Source organism: Anser cygnoides, chromosome 14, assembly GCF_040182565.1.
Source record: "Anser cygnoides isolate HZ-2024a breed goose chromosome 14, Taihu_goose_T2T_genome, whole genome shotgun sequence".
NCBI lineage: Eukaryota > Metazoa > Chordata > Aves > Anseriformes > Anatidae > Anser > Anser cygnoides.
In genome coordinates, this window is record NC_089886.1 from 1299802 (window position 1) to 1315895 (window position 16094).

Below are 16094 nucleotides of genomic sequence, written 5' to 3' on the forward strand. Positions count from 1 at the left end.
TTCACCCTACAGACAGCCCACGCCTCCCCTTGTGCCTGCAGCCGCGGAGACACGGAGATGCTGCTCCAGCGGGGCAGGGACCGGCACCCGGAGCCGTGTCCTGCGTGACACTGCCCTCGCCGCCTCCCCTCCGCCGCCCTTCCCAGCGCGGGCTTTGATGTGCTCGCGCTGCACTCGAAGCGCTCGGTTTACGGCCTCCGCTTCACTCACTGACGCAACTGCAATTGTAAAGGCTCGGTAAATATGCTGCTTCCTGCTACCTTATAAACTTCTTTTATTAAGGCACGAGGTCTTTTATGCCTCTTGTGCAGCTAAGATTAAAGCCCTGAGGGCTGCGCCAGCCTGCTGTCCTGGGCTGGCATGGCTGGGCATGGCTGGACACGGCTGGGCACTGCAGGACACGGTTGGGCACAGCTGGACATGGCTGGGCACTGCAGGACACGGTAGGACACGGTAGGACACAGTAGGACACGGTAGGACACGGTAGGACACGGTAGGACACAGCAGAAGCACCAATGCTCTGCTGCCTGGGGAGGGCAGGGCTTGGAGCGACGCCGCTCGGTGGCAGTGGCACGGCGCTGCCTCCTGACAAAGCAGGAGTGCCCCAATTTCTCCGGGATGCCTTCCAGCCCCAGACCTCCCACTGCTCCATGCCCACCCTCCCGCCTCACCTCAGAGGGGGCACGCGGAGGCGGCAGGCCCCGCGGGCCGGCAGGGCAGGGAGGGCAGCCCCACCGCAGCCCCCCAGCGCCGCCGGGCGCGGAGGCGCAGCAGAGGCTGGGCTGTGCCAAGCGGCCCCTCGGCCACCTCGGGGCGGCACGCGGCACCCCGGCTGCATTTAACTGCTCGCGATAGGGAAAAGCCAGTAAATAGCTCCATTTTAAAAAGCACCAGCGCTTATTTTGAAGGTCCATGGAGGGAGGAGTCTGAGGACTCGGAGAGCCGTCAGATAAATAGCTCGTTCTCAAAGTGACTTGGCCAGCGCTACGCGCCCGGAAACTGCGCCGGCCTCCTCGGCAGCGAAGGAAACCCCCCCCCGGCAGCCTCAAAAACTCCCGCTCCACTTCCCCCAGCCGAGGCATCGCTCGCATAAAAACTCCGCTCTTCTTCACCAGAAAGTTTGTCAGGTTTGTTTCAGTCTTTAATTTAACGAGACTCAGCGAGACGTGTTCCTCACTGTGCACACCCGTGCTATAACTCTCCCCGTCCCAGAGTCCAATTAACGGAGAGAGAGAGGCAGCTTAACGGTCAGACGGGGAGAGGAGCAGCCAGGATTCATAAATTACATTTACAGCCCTGTGCTCGCTCTGTCTGATGCAAGCGGTAACTTCGCCGCTCCACAGCCACCGAAGGGCTGGGAACCGGCAGCACCCCCAGCACCGGGAGCGGGAGGCTTTCGGAGCAGCCCCCCCCTCCGAACGAAACCAGCCAAGTGCTGTTAAATCCTCTGCTCCGCGGCTGCTCCGGAGGACGAGGAATCTGCCCGCTGACCTCATTATCTGGAGCTGGTTATAAACGACGGCTTCGCAGTGCTGATGACTGCTCCCGAGGAAGCAGTCCCCAGGCACACGCGGGGTCAGCGCGCTGCGGAGGACTTCGGGTGCTGGGCACCCGCGTCCCTGATCTCTGTGAGACGGAGAAGCGCCGTGCCCGCTTATCACGAAGAAGCTGAAAAGGGGCAGGTTGGGTTTCCTTCCCAGGTCAGAGCGCGACACCAGAGCACACAATCGCAGCCCCCAGCCCCTGCTCCGGCCGGTGGCACCGACTCGCTCCAGGAGCTGGCAGAGCCGGGAGCTGCCGCGGCGCTCAAAACGGAGGTGGGACGAACTTCATTCGAGGGCAACTCAAACTGCTGCCAGCAGCATCGCTAAAAATTGTTGCTAATTAGAGAAAGAATAAAATAAAGATGAGGTGCTGAGGGCTTTGACTTCGGTATTAATTCTTACCACTTAGTAAGGCTAGCGTTTGGGCCTGTGCAAGTCCCCGCAAAGGCTGGTCTCTCATTTGTCATCACTGCCGTGTGCAGAAACAATTCAGCTGGTGAATCTTTTGTCTGAAGGGAACATCATCAAGGCAGTATAGCGATGTCTTAATTTTGTAACACTTCAGAACAATGGCCTTTTCCGGAGAGCTATACAAATAAAAGCTTTGGAAAACAAAATGGATGGACAGCCACAATTTTCAGAAAATTAAATGCCACCAGATGTAATAATATTTCAATATTGCTTTCTGCTAACATTTAATTTTTAAGTCAATTTATTGTTATTTTAGAAATATAGTGTTAAATAGCACTCTCTTGAGTAACTAATAATACACAGCATCCTTATTTTTTTTAGAAGACACACTCTTGGTTTGCTTGTCATGGCAACATCCGGAGCCATAGGAGGAAAATCATTTCATCCATTTAAAAATATACAATCGGCGTGTATTTTATATCACACCGTGCTAGCGGGCTGTATTCACAGGCACACAGAGAAAAGGCTGACAATCGCTAACGGAGACATCTTGCTAAGGAACAACTCCAGGCTTCGTCCATTCGCTGGGTGGTGCTGGGCAGGCGAGCACCGGGCGCGTTTGCTCTGGTTCAGCTTTTCCAGGGTTCCCGTTTGCTCTGTTGCAGCATCTGGCATGCAAATGGTGCGGCCACTAGGATATTTTTTCTCTCCCCACCCCCCCCCCGCCCCTCCCAGCCCTGACTCTACACCATTCCAACGCTATTCCACACTTCCAGAAGCTCTGGTGTCAGTACAGCCCCTGGGAAATAACCCGAAGTGCAACAGTTCCCACTGACAGCTGCAATTATAAAGATAAACGCAAGGCCTGCGATAACTTCATGCGCAGAGACCTTCTCAAGGAGAACACGCCTGAGAAGCCCTACAAACAGTCTGGGTTTGTTGGTGCCGTTGCGAGCCTAACAAACGATTCGGATCCAAGACCTGGAAACCTGTAAAATCCCCAGAAACGATTCAACTTTTTGGATTACGCACAGAGCTTAATGGCCTGTGTCAGAGGCTCTGGCAACCCGGAGCAAGCCATAATTTCCCAGTCGTTCCGGGAAGCCTCACAAAGACACCGCTTTGCTGATTACGATTCCAAACTGCGCCTCGCTCCCGAGATGCAACGAGACACCCGCCGGGGCACGGTGCGGGCAGCACCCGCTCCCGTTAACAGCACTGACGTGGGACCGTCACTGCCGTGTCCGCCTCCGCTACTCCGGTGCCTTTGAGATGGATGGTATTCCTCACGGATAACCCCAGCGGGAGGATGAGCTAAATGTGGGGTTACTGCAGCTGCACGGCAGCGAGCAGAGCAGGGTGACCGCCTCCCCTGAGACCCTCCCCAGGGCCCCAGCCACCAGATAAGCCTGCTGGAGGGGCTGTAAACAAGCTGCCAGCAGTTACTCAGACCAAGCGATGTCATCACCAAGCTTGGTTTTTGTTTTTTTTTTCTTCTCTTTTTTTTTGGCTACACAATGACGACAGTAATTTTAACAGGAGAGGCATCCCACTTACCTGAGGGAAATATAATGTAATACCAGACAGTTGCTGATTGCCAGGAACCATTCAAATCAATTACATTTTCCCTGCGAATGCACTTAATCATAAACAGTGTCTGTGAGTCACCGGTGTAAAACAATATAAAGCACCAGCAGCACCAGCACAGAGGACTTGCATATTGCTAATCACCTACAGCAGCTCCTGGGGGGAAACTTCAGTGAGTTCCAATCAATTCAAATTAAGGAATACACTGAAACGAAACAGTCCTAAAGAGGGAGCCGAACCGGCACCGATACTGAATTTAAAAGAGATTTTCCTCCCAGCAGTTGCCTCTTGTTGTCTCCCTTCTTCTTGGGATCATTTCCCGAGAGCCCTCGAGAAATGAGGACAGGGGTCCACAGACGTTCTGCACGCAGCATCCCGGTGCCGAGGGGTACCCGTGCCGCTGTGCAGGCGGTGTGGGCAGTGCAGGCAGGGCACCATCCTGCACCACCAGCACCCGCTGCACGGGAGCAGCCGGGGTGCACGGAGAGCACGCGCCGCATTCGCCCCCCCCGCAGTTCAGTGGCGACGAAAGCACGAAACCGAGCCGCAGCTTCCCCCTCCCGCTGGTGCCGTAAATTACTCCTAAGGCAGGGTAATCGTGGCAGCGCTCGGGAACCCTGCGACATCAGGTGTAATCCTGCTGGTGAGCGGAGATGAGCACCGCAGCCCACACAGACACGATCGTTGCAGAAATCTGTCATCGATTCCTGCAGATGCCAACTGGTGGCAGGAGGCTCGGTTCAGGCAGGACAAGGATCCATGGCTGACGACCTGTCCCTCTAGGGACCCCCAGAGCTCAGCGAGGAACAGGGCCACAAGCGCCCTGGCCGCGATGCCGCGCTGCTCGGGATGCTGGCAGCGCAGCATCACCACCAAGAGCTGGGCACGGCGGCGAGGATTCCCTGGGCCACTGCAGGGCCATCACGGAAGGACAGAGATGGCCACCGAGGGCCAACATGAGGTTTTGTGCCAGGTTTGTGCCTTGCCCACAACCCCAGGTTCGTTGCTGCTGCTCGCGCGCCCCTCTGCATGGCAGCTCCTAATTAAGCAATCGCTGCCATTACCCCCCACGCAGAGGAGAAGAAAATAGCTCCTCCGTGCTAAATAAATACCACGGTGCTTATCTGCCCGGGGAGGCAGTTTCTCTGAGGACACAAACCACAGACAGTGTCCCCATATATCCATCCATCCCCGCTGGTCATGCATTTGCTGCCCCTCAGCAGACCCACGCAGGCGCACCCCAGGACTGACACCCACACCGCACGTACTGGGGACTCAGCCTTGAATCTCAGGTGTGAAATTGTGGGCCGAACTTCCGAGAGAGCCCAGAGCCCCGGGTACCTCGCAGCACTGAGAACCAGACCCTGTGATCCTGCATCCTGCAGCTTCCCAGCCTGCGCCGCTCTCGCACCACGGGCACCCAGCGGCACGGCGCAGGAAAGCGTGGCAAGGCGTCCCCTTTGGCCAGGGCACCCGGAGAACACGGTGTTTCTCGTGACGCACTGCACCGCCTCCAGGCAGCCCAACGTGCCTCACCCCACCAGCCCGCGTACGCGTGGGCACGCTGCTCGCAACCTGCAAGCAATGCTCGAGTTCAGTGTCGGCAAACAAAAGACCCAGGCCGGAGCTGCAATGCTGCCTGGCAGTGGTGCCCCCACTCCCCTCGGCAAGTCTCGCTCCGTTTTTCAGCCGGAATGCACAAATCAGTACCGTCTCCAACCCAAACCAGACAGAAGATCATAAAAGGAGAACTGTCTGAGTTTAGAAGAACATGGATTTTTTTAGAGCTGCCATTTGCAGCATCGCATAGCCTTCCACGGGCAGTCAACAGGCTTCTGCACCACGCTGAGGGTGGCCAGCTCCCGGGGGGGGCCAGTGAGCTCCCCGAGGGACAGCCAGCACCCCATGGGGACAGCCAGCTCCCCGGGGAGGCACAGGAGCCCCCAGCTGCAGCCCAGCCCACTGCGGCACTCGGCTCCACTGGCAGACCCAAGCAACAGGTGGGAGCATCCGTGCAACCACAGACACGACCGCATCGCAACGCAGGGACCGACCCTGCGGATAAAGCCAGTATTTGAACAAACACAGATTTAGTCAGAAAAGCAGGAACCAAGCCTAGCCCTTCGTGGCTGCCGGCCACAGAGAGCAAGGAGGGCCCCGGGAAAGTGGGCTGCAGCTTGCGGAGAGACAGATTTGTTTTAAGAAATGAACTGCACTGAAAGAAGCACGTAAAGCCGTTACCTTCTCATGGTTTTCTATCAGAATTTCAATCACAATGTTCTGAAACTTGATGTCCATAATGGCAGCGACTGTTTCCTCTTGGGGTCGAAGCAGAGTTGGCCCAAACACCACGCCCAGATTAGCAACAGTCATCAGGTTCTGCTTGTGGTTATTTGCAACTCTGCAAAACAAAAGCAATGCAAAAAGTGGGTGATAGGAATAATCAGAACGGAAACCCCCTCCCCGCCCCATGGCTGGCACCAACCTTACGATTCTGTTTACGTTTCTGACACTCCTGGTGAGCTCCTTGAAGGCTCAGCCATGTGGAAAAGTACAGTGTTAACTGTTGTGTTACTGGAGGCCCTGCAGCCTCAGGAATTGACTAATCCCATAAAACCCCAACGCTACCCTGGCCACCGAGTCTCATGTTGCAAACCACTCCCAGGAAAACATCTTGAATCATTAATGCTTGAAACCCTTCTAAAAACAAATTGTTGGACCTCTGACACACGCTGCTCTCCAGCTGAACGAGTGACCTAATATGTTCCAAAATCCAATTCCTTCTCACCCATTTCAGCGTTTGCCTTCCCCAGAGGTCAGCCCCACGCAGCCCAAGCGGAGCAGGCTGCGGAGCGGAGACCTCGCGTCACCAGCGGGCGCGCGCCCGTCCCCGCCCCAGCCAGGAATCCGCCGGCCGGGGACCCGCGGACACTCGAGCCTTCCTCCCTGTCATCCCTATTTTTACGTCCGCGAGTATCGCGGCCCGCGGGAGCGGAGCGGTTCAGCCAAACGCAGCAGCTCGCGCAGGACCCGGCACCCCGCCGATGGGCGCTTTGGGGGGCCCCTGGGCGCAGCTCCGGGCCGGCCGCTGCTCTTGGCGCTGCGAAGCGTCGGCAGCGCGGCTCAGCCCCCGGGAGCGCAGGCTGCCTGCGAGGCGCCGTGGGGAGCGAACCGACCGCACCCCACCGCGAGCAGCGGGGAGCCCAGGGGCACGGCCGCCCTTCGGCAGGAGCCCCAGCCTCCTCGCCTGGCACCGCGGGCCCTGGCTGAGCCTCGCCGCGGCACGTCACGCACCGACACGTGCGGGTGACACAGCGAGGACTTGCGGCGGGAGCCCTGCAGCCCTATCTTCGCAAGCCTTTTTTGTGGTTTTCTCCTGACCTCTTCAACCAGGAAACTTGGTGACTTCAGGCTGCGCTGACACACAACTTCAGCTTACGTGTTTCTGTGGGCGCCTTTTCCCCGTAGTCTTTCTGTCCCGTTTTCCCTGGAAACACGCGCTAGGCTAGCACATCCTGAGCGTGAGATTCTCGGATCTTGCTGGATCGTCCCAAGATGTTACTGCCACGAGCCTTTACCACTGATCGCAGAGCCAAGGTGATAGTGCTCATTGGTGTGCGGGCGTAGCTTATTTCAGCACAGCGTAAACTAGGGCTGACTTAAAATCAGCTTTCCTCCTCTTCCATCCAAGTCTCACCTGAGTCCATGAAGAACTCTGCATTCCTCACCCCCAAACAAGGCTCCTCGGGCGGCAGAAGAGGACCTTGTCACCAAGGGATGCTCAGGGTCGGCAGAGCAGCCCCAGCTCCAGCCCTGTGCTCTGTGCGGGCGAGAAGCCTCACCCCGGTGCGCGCTACGTCCCTGGAGACCCCGCAGAGGGGTCACCTCCACCGGCACACCGAGCACGTCCTGGGCTGGGCTTACAATCTCCGAGGTGCAGAAGCCCCGGTGAAAAGTCCCCGGGGCGTGTTGTAGGACCTCCCTCTTACCCGTAACCTCCCCCAGTGTCAGGAAGCCCTGAATATTTTATCACCAGCGTCTGAGAAATCTCCTCTGTCAGTAAACCGCGGCGCTGCGGGGATGGGCTGCCCCGGCGGGAGGCTCCGGTTACCGACGCGCGGCTCTTCCCATCGCCATTTGGTGAGCGAGGGCACGCCAAAGCCGCACGCGCACAACGCTCACACCGCCTCCCCTCGCCGACAAAACCAGCAGAATGGAAGCAAATCTGCCTTAGGAAGTCACAGCCTTGGGGAGCGGAGAGAAGGGCAGAACTCTAACAGGGAAAAAACTCTTATTTAGGAAAAAACTTGCTTACTTACAGGAAAAAAACACCTACGTACAGAGGGATGTAACTTTCTTTCCCTATTGCCATCTCCCCAGGAGAAGCGCCTACCTCGGCAGCGCCCCGCTCGGGCCCTCGTGTCCCCCTGCCCACGTCCCCAGGGGCACTCGCTCCCTGTCCCGCTCCCGGGGGGCATCCCGCAGCAGCCGCCCCTCCGCTCGCCCCGACGCCCGCAACGCGCGGCACAAGCAACCGGCGCGAGCCCTCCGCACGCTGCACCCCCGCGCGGCGTCACGCAGCTCCAGCTCCCCGTTCGAACACAAAATCAGCACCGGGCTACAGGTCTCAGCGCTGTCGAGATAAATCGAAGTGATGTTGCCAAGCCTGCTTCCCGCCTCCGTAACGAGACATTTACCAGTGCCAATGAAATATTTACACTGCAGCAATATCACACGTTCACTTACTCCTGTTTGGATTTTGAAAAACGCAGCTGAAACCGAAATAGTTTTGAAAGTACTAATAAAATAATAATTCTAATGATCTTCTGTGGTTGCTAAAACAATGTTCATTTATAAAAAAAAACCAACTGAATTGATCTGAGTCTTATAAAATTAGGTTCCTTCATTTCTCATTACCCTTATCACGTAATACATCACTCTAATAAATCGCTTTGTCATTGACTTATTACCAGGAGGCAGCTGTACACGGTCCTGTTAATTATTACAGACTGAAGTATTAATGGCTTCCCACCGAGGGCAGGGCCCCGCTGCCCCCGCGGCACACCTGGCTCTGCCCCAGCCCCGAGGAAGCCCCCCTGGCGCAGGCGCCGGCCCTCTGCTGCCACCACACCCCTCTTTGCCACTGTGCTTTGACTCCGCAAAGGGTGAACGACGTTTTGCAGCTGCGTGGCTCTCGGTCCCTTCTGGAATAAATCAGGGTGGCACACGAATTTCTGCGCTGTAACACGGGTACTTTTCCACTAGTAGCCTTTATAGCGCTTGGTTACTAAAGCTATGCTACAAAACATGATTCACCTTTCACATCCTTCAAATTCCACATCCATTATCCACATGATGATTTACTATAAATTATACCTCTCCATCATCCTTTGTACTAGCAAATAATGCCCCAGTTTCTAAAGACGGGGTGTTCTCATCCCAAAGTGTCCCTAATGCTGCTGCTTTTCACAGATGCTTTTCTGCAGGCACCGTTAGTTCCACTCCGGAGCTGCCCTTCAGAAGGTTTCCAAGTATTTCCTGTATTTTCCTTTTAACCTGCTGCTTCTTCCTGGCCCTCAGTGCACTCTGAAATCAATGGCACTAACAGCAATTTAGACGGGTCCGTTTTCAGTTCCCTCCCCATCCACGCTTTGCAGAAGTCACCTCCGGCACAGATGGGAGGTGGGAACCCAGAGCAACCTCTCGAGCAGCGCTCGGTGCCCGCAACGCGCCGGGACATCGACTGCCTGCTGGATATTGGACGCGGGGCTGCTTCTCCTCCCCTCGGCACGCCACGCCACCGCAAGCACCCAGCGCACGCAGCCGGAGCCGGGAGCCGTGGGCTCGTGCCGCTGCTGCAGCCCCCCGGCACCCGCGGAAGGCCGCTCGCTTTGCATCCACTTGCAGAAAAACAACGGAGAAGGGGAGCAGAGCAAATGCACGTTGTGTGCTAAATTAGATTACGCCTGGGTTGCTTGGATACTGTATAATCACCGGCATGACCAAACATAATTTAATACAGAGTAATTGGTAGTCAGGCTTCAGTGCAGAGAGAGCTTACAGGAGCAGTAAATATTTCTCTGCTGCACCGGCTGGAAATCGGCAGCAGGTAGCAGAGGACAAGCGCACCGTAGCCGAGGCGCAGCGAGCGGTGGGGAACGCCGTCCGCGCCCTCTTTGCTTTCACAGACGTCAACGATTTCAGTTTCTCCAGCCTGGCCAACACCTCCCATTTACTCTCAGGGAAATCCAATTAAAGGACTCGTTCGCCTCCCCAGCAGCCCGCAAGGAGCCCCTGCTGCGGGGGCAGCCCCCACGGCGCCCGGCCCGCACCGCAGCCAACGCCACGCAGAGAGCGAGGCGACGAACGACGCTCCCGCTTCACCTCCTGAGCCGTGAACTGGCATCAGTGGGGCTGCCTAACGCTGGTGGACACGGCTCGGCCGGGACACAACGTTACCTCCATCGGTGCGGTCCCGCGTGTCCCGCAGGCCGGGGCTGGCCTCGCGCAGCCTCGCGGGCATCAGCAGGCAGCCCGGCCCCAGCAGCACCGTCCTCGAGGGACGCCGCGCCCCCGTACCTGGCACCGCTCGGCACAGAGCTCCTGCCCTCCGCGGCCGGAATTATTTTGGGCACGCATTTTATATAAAATGTATACATGCCTCAGCCAAAGAGTGCTATTATTAGTTCGAGTATCTTCCCCGATTCAGAGAAAAATCTCTGAGAAAACAAACATCTGAAAGGGAACAAAGGCTAAGCCCTAAGTGTTTCTATTTCCATGCCTGGGACAAACCTTTGAAAACAAAGTGCTTGTTACGGCTGGCCTAGCGAGACCTTATAGGATGGAAAACAAAGCAGCTAGTTCATATTGCTGCAGGTCAAAATACATTTTGTTTCTGCCACCACCAGTAAAGCTAACACCAAAACCCAATCATGCAGAGGATTAGCAATCCTACAGTTATTTAGGCTGCTATAGGCAGTTTGTTACAAATTAAACGTGTGCATTTGACGCTGGAGATGAATTAAAGACAAAAAGCCCCGAGAACACAGACAGCGCACTGGGTGACAGCGGCACCTCTGGATTTAGCAGCAATTTGGGGGTGAGTAACTCAATAACCGCGCCAGCTGCACTAAACCACGCAGGCGAGACGCAGCCAAGGCAGACGCTGTTCCCACCGAGGCTGCCTCGCAAGGAAAGCCCTGCCTGGGCAGGCGTGCGGCTGCGGGGCTCGGGGAGAGGCGCGCAGGCGGCTGGGGGTCCGCAGGCAGCTCCGTTTCCGCGAAGCCTCGCAGGCAGCGTCCCACCCACCGCGGCTGCCCCCGTTTCCACCAGCCTCGTTGGGGTCGCGCACACTCCCGGACAGACGGCAGGGCTGCTAGAGCCCGCAGTCGGCGGTGTTTATCGGATAAGATCTAATGAGTTCTGGGAAATGTTCCTGGGTGCGTTCGAGTCCTCCCCGCGCATTACCGAGCTTAATTGGGCTGCAGCTGATGAGCGTGTAGGTGGAGGGGCGAGGGGCCGGGCCGGCTGCCACGCCAGCGGCCGGATCCGGGGAGCAGCAGCGCAGGAAGCGGCGCGGGTGCCGAGCTACGGCACAACGGCTGCCAAAGCTGCTGCGTGCGGCCACCTCCCGGTGCCAGGGAGGAGGGCTATGGACGGCACCGCCCAGCTGTGCTGAGGGCATCCAAAACCGGGGAAGCCCTAACGGGGAGTTTGTCAAAAGCAAACCTGTGTCAGGGAAGAAACAGCTCGAGTTTGAAAACAGCAGTAACAACGGTAACCCTGAAGGGTTTTCAAGTCACTGAAAGGAGGTTTTTTTTAAAAATCAAAGCTCCCCTTCTGCAAGATCAGAAACAGCGGAGACAAGAAACAGAAGTTCTTCAACAAGTACCGCTGCAAACACAAATGCCACCCGTAGCTCACCGTAAGAGAATCGAAATAGAGAATAGAATATAGAATAGAAATCGAATCCAAGGGCCAGTCCTGCCCTTGGATACCCGCTCTGACCAGGTACAGGTGCGTGAGGGCAGGGCAGGCGGGGACCGTGACCAGGGGCAGGTGGCGGTGCCAAGCACCCCGGGGGCACACACGGAGAACCCCCGAGCACCACCGGTTAAGCTTCAGCTTCCAAGCCAGAGTGCGCAGACACAGAAAGGATGTGTCTACAAACTGCGTAACTGTAATTTATCCTGCCATGTTTATTAAGGCCCTGGATGTGCCTGGGCTCTTCTGGGCCGCTCTTGAACGAGGGAAGCTCTCCGAGGGTCGGTGGACTTTCGAGGTGCTGGACAAGCATGCTGGGCACCCGCTCTGCTGCCATGCGGTGCTTGCACATCCTCAGCACGCGGCACCAGGGACTGGAGCACGGACACAACCCCGCTGCGCAGCTCCAGCTTCCCGCAGGCTGACGAGACGCACGGCATCACAACTTGCACAGCGCTGCCGCTCGAGTGACGTGCGGACAGCCAAGTACTGAGGAATGCAAATGGAGGCCAGCAGATCCAGAAGGAGGACAGATCACCAGGGAAATACAAAACCTCCCAGCAAAGACAAGGAGAAACTTTCTGAAAGCGGTTGACAAAGCACTCAAATGCAACGTTGAGAATTAAGAAGGGTTTTCAGCAAGCATCCTCACGGCTCTCAGGTTTCCCCGCTCAGCTAGGACGGGACGTGTGCCTGCACGGGTTCTGTGCGATCTGACTTGCTCCAACAAGACTCCCTTTCTCTCCCGGGTGAATCTGGCCACAGCTGGATGCCTGGGTTCACTCCCAGGGAAAAAAAAAAAAAAAACAAAAAAAGCTCATATCACACTGAACAGATGCACAGGCCAAATGTTAAATTCAGTATCGGTGAGCCTAATCAGTGTGAATACCATACGTGCTGCAGCTTGCAAGTAAAACTCTTGTGGTGCTGCAACGCTCCTCCGATTCAGGCTTCTCAAACCATGCAGCCTCGATTTCTGCGGTAAAAACTCAGGGCTCCGCGAGGAGCTGCCACCCTTGCCCACGCCGTGCACAGCCCCTGTGCTCCCCCCACAAACATCACGTCTGGGGAAGAGATGGCACCAGCCGAGCGCAGTTCCCATACCCCACATCCTGACCCCGAAGCCTTTCACTTCTTCCTGTAATTTTGTGTGCGAGCACAGCCCCCATTTAGAACTTCAGTCAGTTATGCTCAGTTACCTCTTTATGATAATAGCAGCTATTTTACCCATTAGGGACAAGCACCGTGGCAGGGTTTTGGCCAGCTCCGCGGCCCCATGAGAACCGTGCTGTGCTCCCGTGCCCCCAGCACCACCGCCTCCGCGGGCACATGGGCAGGTTTTTGGCTGAGAACAGGAATCGCTGAAGCACAGAATATCCTGAGCTGGAAGGGACCCACAACGAGCATCGAGTCGTCGCAGTCAGTGCGATAAAGCACCGAAAGAGAAAGAAAATGTTAAAAAAAAAAGGGCAAGTGCCTCAGCCACAGTGAGGAGTAACGAAGCGGGGTTTTTACCTTCTTTCTTCCGCCTGAGGAGTAGTTTGGAGCACATTCTCTTCACAAACACATGATCAGCACTGTTCTCCCAAAGCATTTTTTTTTTAAATAGCCCATATGGAAATGGAATACAGAAATCTACAGCTTTGTAAAATAAATTAAAATCATGGTTAAAAACAGCGCATAAAGTGCTGAAGAAGACACCTGGATCTTGTGCACCCTGCCATGCACACGTGTGGGCTCACCCCCCAGAGCCCTTCCTATTGTCAGGGCGGCAGCTAACCATCACATTGCAACAGCCCTCCATGGAACTGCATCAGAAGAGCACAACAGCTACTCAGCTTAACGAGACAGCCCGCAAAGCCCCTGCCTCGATGGGGGGTGCCTGCGCGGGCGATGCACTGGCGCACCTTCCGCCCCCCGCAGCGGGGTGAGGCAGACCAGGGGAGCGGGGTGAAGAAACGCGCTGCCAGAACGACGTGCCCCGCAGGCGTGTGTGTGTACAAACAGCCCGGGGCAAGCAGGACCGGCTCCCTCAACTCAGTCCTGCTGAGCCAGGCACCACCTCGCGTGCCAGAGAATCTCCTGTGCAAACCAGCTCCTTTGCCCGCGTAGGTTTCCCTATCACCCCCGTTATTCTACACAAAATTGGTGATCGCACTTGTGGTTGATTTGCCGCCTCGCGGCTCCCCGGCCTGTGGTCACCACGGCCGTGTGCTCCTCCGAGGACAGGCTTCACAAGCAGCAGCCGATGGTTTCACAGCTACACACCTCTGAATGCAGTCACAAGAAGCACGAAGCGCAGCTGGATGCGCGGTTCGGTCACTCCAAGGCAGACGGGGAAGCTCCAGGCTGGGCTGGGGACCGCTTCCCACACCCCTGGAAAACCGCAGCTCGAAGACACTTGGCGCTGGTGGCTTTTATTGCCTTCCTTCTGTCGGGGAACGACTGACTAGAAGCGTATACAACCGCACGTCACTCGGCCCTGCGTCTGCTCCCCAGAAAGGGCCACCTGGAGAAACCCACCCAAACGCCCGAGGGCCCCTGTGTCCGTGGGGGGCAGGAGACACAGCGGGGAGAGACGCCGGCTAGCGGCTGGAAACCTTTTGCTCACTCTAGATTCAGCCCGTTCCTGTGCACAGTTTCAGTTTCACTGTGACAAACAATTAAAAAGAACCCAGATAATTATGTGCTAGCAACGACACGTGCCCCACGGCACCGAGCTCCAACATGACCCCACAAGCGGGGTGCCCGCGGAGCGGTGTGGGCGCAGGGACGTGCAGCCGAGCCCGCGGCACCCGCGTTACTGCTGCTGAGCGCCCCGGCCAGCCCCGCGCCGCCAGCCCCGCTCTCATTTAGGGCACCCTTATCACATCCGGAGGGATGACTCTACGTGCGATGAAGATACAAGACTTGCAAAGGACCTGATAAGAGAGATGCTGCAGCCTCCGACGACGTGTGTTCCTCTGCGCTAAGAACTGGGGATCCTTCAGAAAGCACAGGGCCTGTCTGGGGATGCAACATGGAGCAAAAGCGACCAGAACAGTGCGAGCAGCTAATCTCATCACGATCTGGTCTTAGGAGGGGAAGAGTTCATTTGCAGAAGCAGAAAAAAACCTTTTGCTAATTTACACATTACAGGAAGCCAAGCACAAGAAACACAGAGAACACCTACAGGATTTTTTTTTTAAATTCTGCAGAATCTCCTATTAAAAACAAAACCAGACCAGTGCGGGGCTGACAGAGCTGGCGAAGGCAGCTCGTGTCCCAGGTGCCTGCACGGCCGGTGCTGCGACCGCTTCCCGGTCTCGTCTCCAGGAGCATCCCGCCTCTCACCCTACAGCGCCGCTGCGCAGGAAGGCTCGGGAGGTAGGAGAGGATCCCCCTCGCCTCAAGGCTTGGGCAGAGCAAATCCCAGAGAGCAGGGGACGCATTCAGGGCCCCACCACTGCGCCGGCCGCTAGGCACGAAGGCAGCCCGGCGTCGCGCTCGCTCGCCAGCCGCCCCTCGCTGCGTACCCGGCACCGCGCGCTCCCAGCCGCAGCGTGGGGAAGGTGCCCATCTCCCGCCACATTACCAATTATCCGGCGGGTTGTTGTGCAGCAACAGAAAAAAATGGACCCGTGCCATTTGCAGACAGATGCAAGACCATATAAGAGAATGCCTGCAAGTGCTAGAGAGGTTTGAACACCCACTGACCTCGTTTAAGTGCTTCCTCTTCCTTTACATGGCCTAAACACACAAAGGGTTTCTGCGGGAGGCAGGAAAAGCACAGAGGGAGACTCCCCCGTGTCTGAAAGGCCCCGTTGTGCTACACGGACGGCATTTGTTTGGTTTTGAGAGCGATGCATCCATTTCCATCAAGCATTTCTGCACACACACCAGCCCAGCGGGTCTGACAGCGCAGGGCGGACTCTGCCTCCTCCCGCTCCCCACCGCGATTCGGTGGCCGTTCGGCGATGCCCAGGTTCAGTTTACTTGAGCGGAGTTGACCTTAGTGGGAGTTGAACAGCAAATGCAGAAAGATTTCAGCCTTTGGCTCCAAAGCTACATTCCAGTCTAGATCTGCAGCTCGTGTTTGCTGCATTTCCACGGCACGTCTGCTGTCTTCAGTGCCCCGCGTTATGCCAGGGCTCGTACCTAGCAGGAGCACTTCTGGAGTTTCCCCCTGAATCCATCTTGTTGAGAAAACAAAACCCCTAACAAACTGTGTTAAAGGTATCATTGTCTTCAGGAATCTAATACAAAAACTAAGGAAACAAGGGAGGCTGAAACATTACGACAAAAACATGCAGATTTCATTAATGCTTAAAATGCGTGTGAGCCTGGAGGAGCCCGAGAGCCAGCAGAGCCCCCGTCGGAGGCACTGCGAGGGGAATACGGCCCTCTGCGGCCTTTGTCTTCCCATAAAGCTACAGGTGGTTCCAGTTAAATGCTGTAATTAAATTAGCCATGCAACATGGTTGCGCTAAGATTTCAAACTAATCTGCAGAGCAATCTCTCCACCGCTGCCTGCGTCCAACACTAAAAATACCCCAGAGTTACACAAACCCACATCTGATGGAAGAGGAC

At 56.5% G+C, this 16094-nt stretch overlaps 1 protein-coding gene and 1 long non-coding RNA gene across 13 annotated transcripts in view; one reads left to right on the forward strand and one right to left on the reverse strand.

Moving 5' to 3' along the window:
• Positions 1 to 16094, reverse strand: part of ARHGAP26 (Rho GTPase activating protein 26) — a 143098-nt gene that overhangs the window by 48495 nt on the left and 78509 nt on the right. For all 11 annotated transcript variants that reach the window (XR_010834922.1, XM_067005447.1, XM_067005453.1 and 8 more), the window contains one exon: positions 5784 to 5943. Coding sequence is in view for 10 of the 11 variants with exons in the window: in XM_067005447.1 (XP_066861548.1) it covers positions 5784 to 5943 (160 nt within the window). In the remaining variant the exon portion in view is untranslated. The remainder of the gene's footprint in view (positions 1 to 5783; positions 5944 to 16094) is intronic.
• LOC136791896 (uncharacterized) lies at positions 25 to 8364 on the forward strand. 2 transcript variants are annotated; one of them, XR_010834940.1, is made up of 2 exons: positions 25 to 443; positions 909 to 8364. It is a non-coding gene; the product is annotated as an uncharacterized lncRNA (long non-coding RNA). The 2 variants fall into 2 exon arrangements; XR_010834941.1 differs by having other exon boundaries at positions 25 to 237.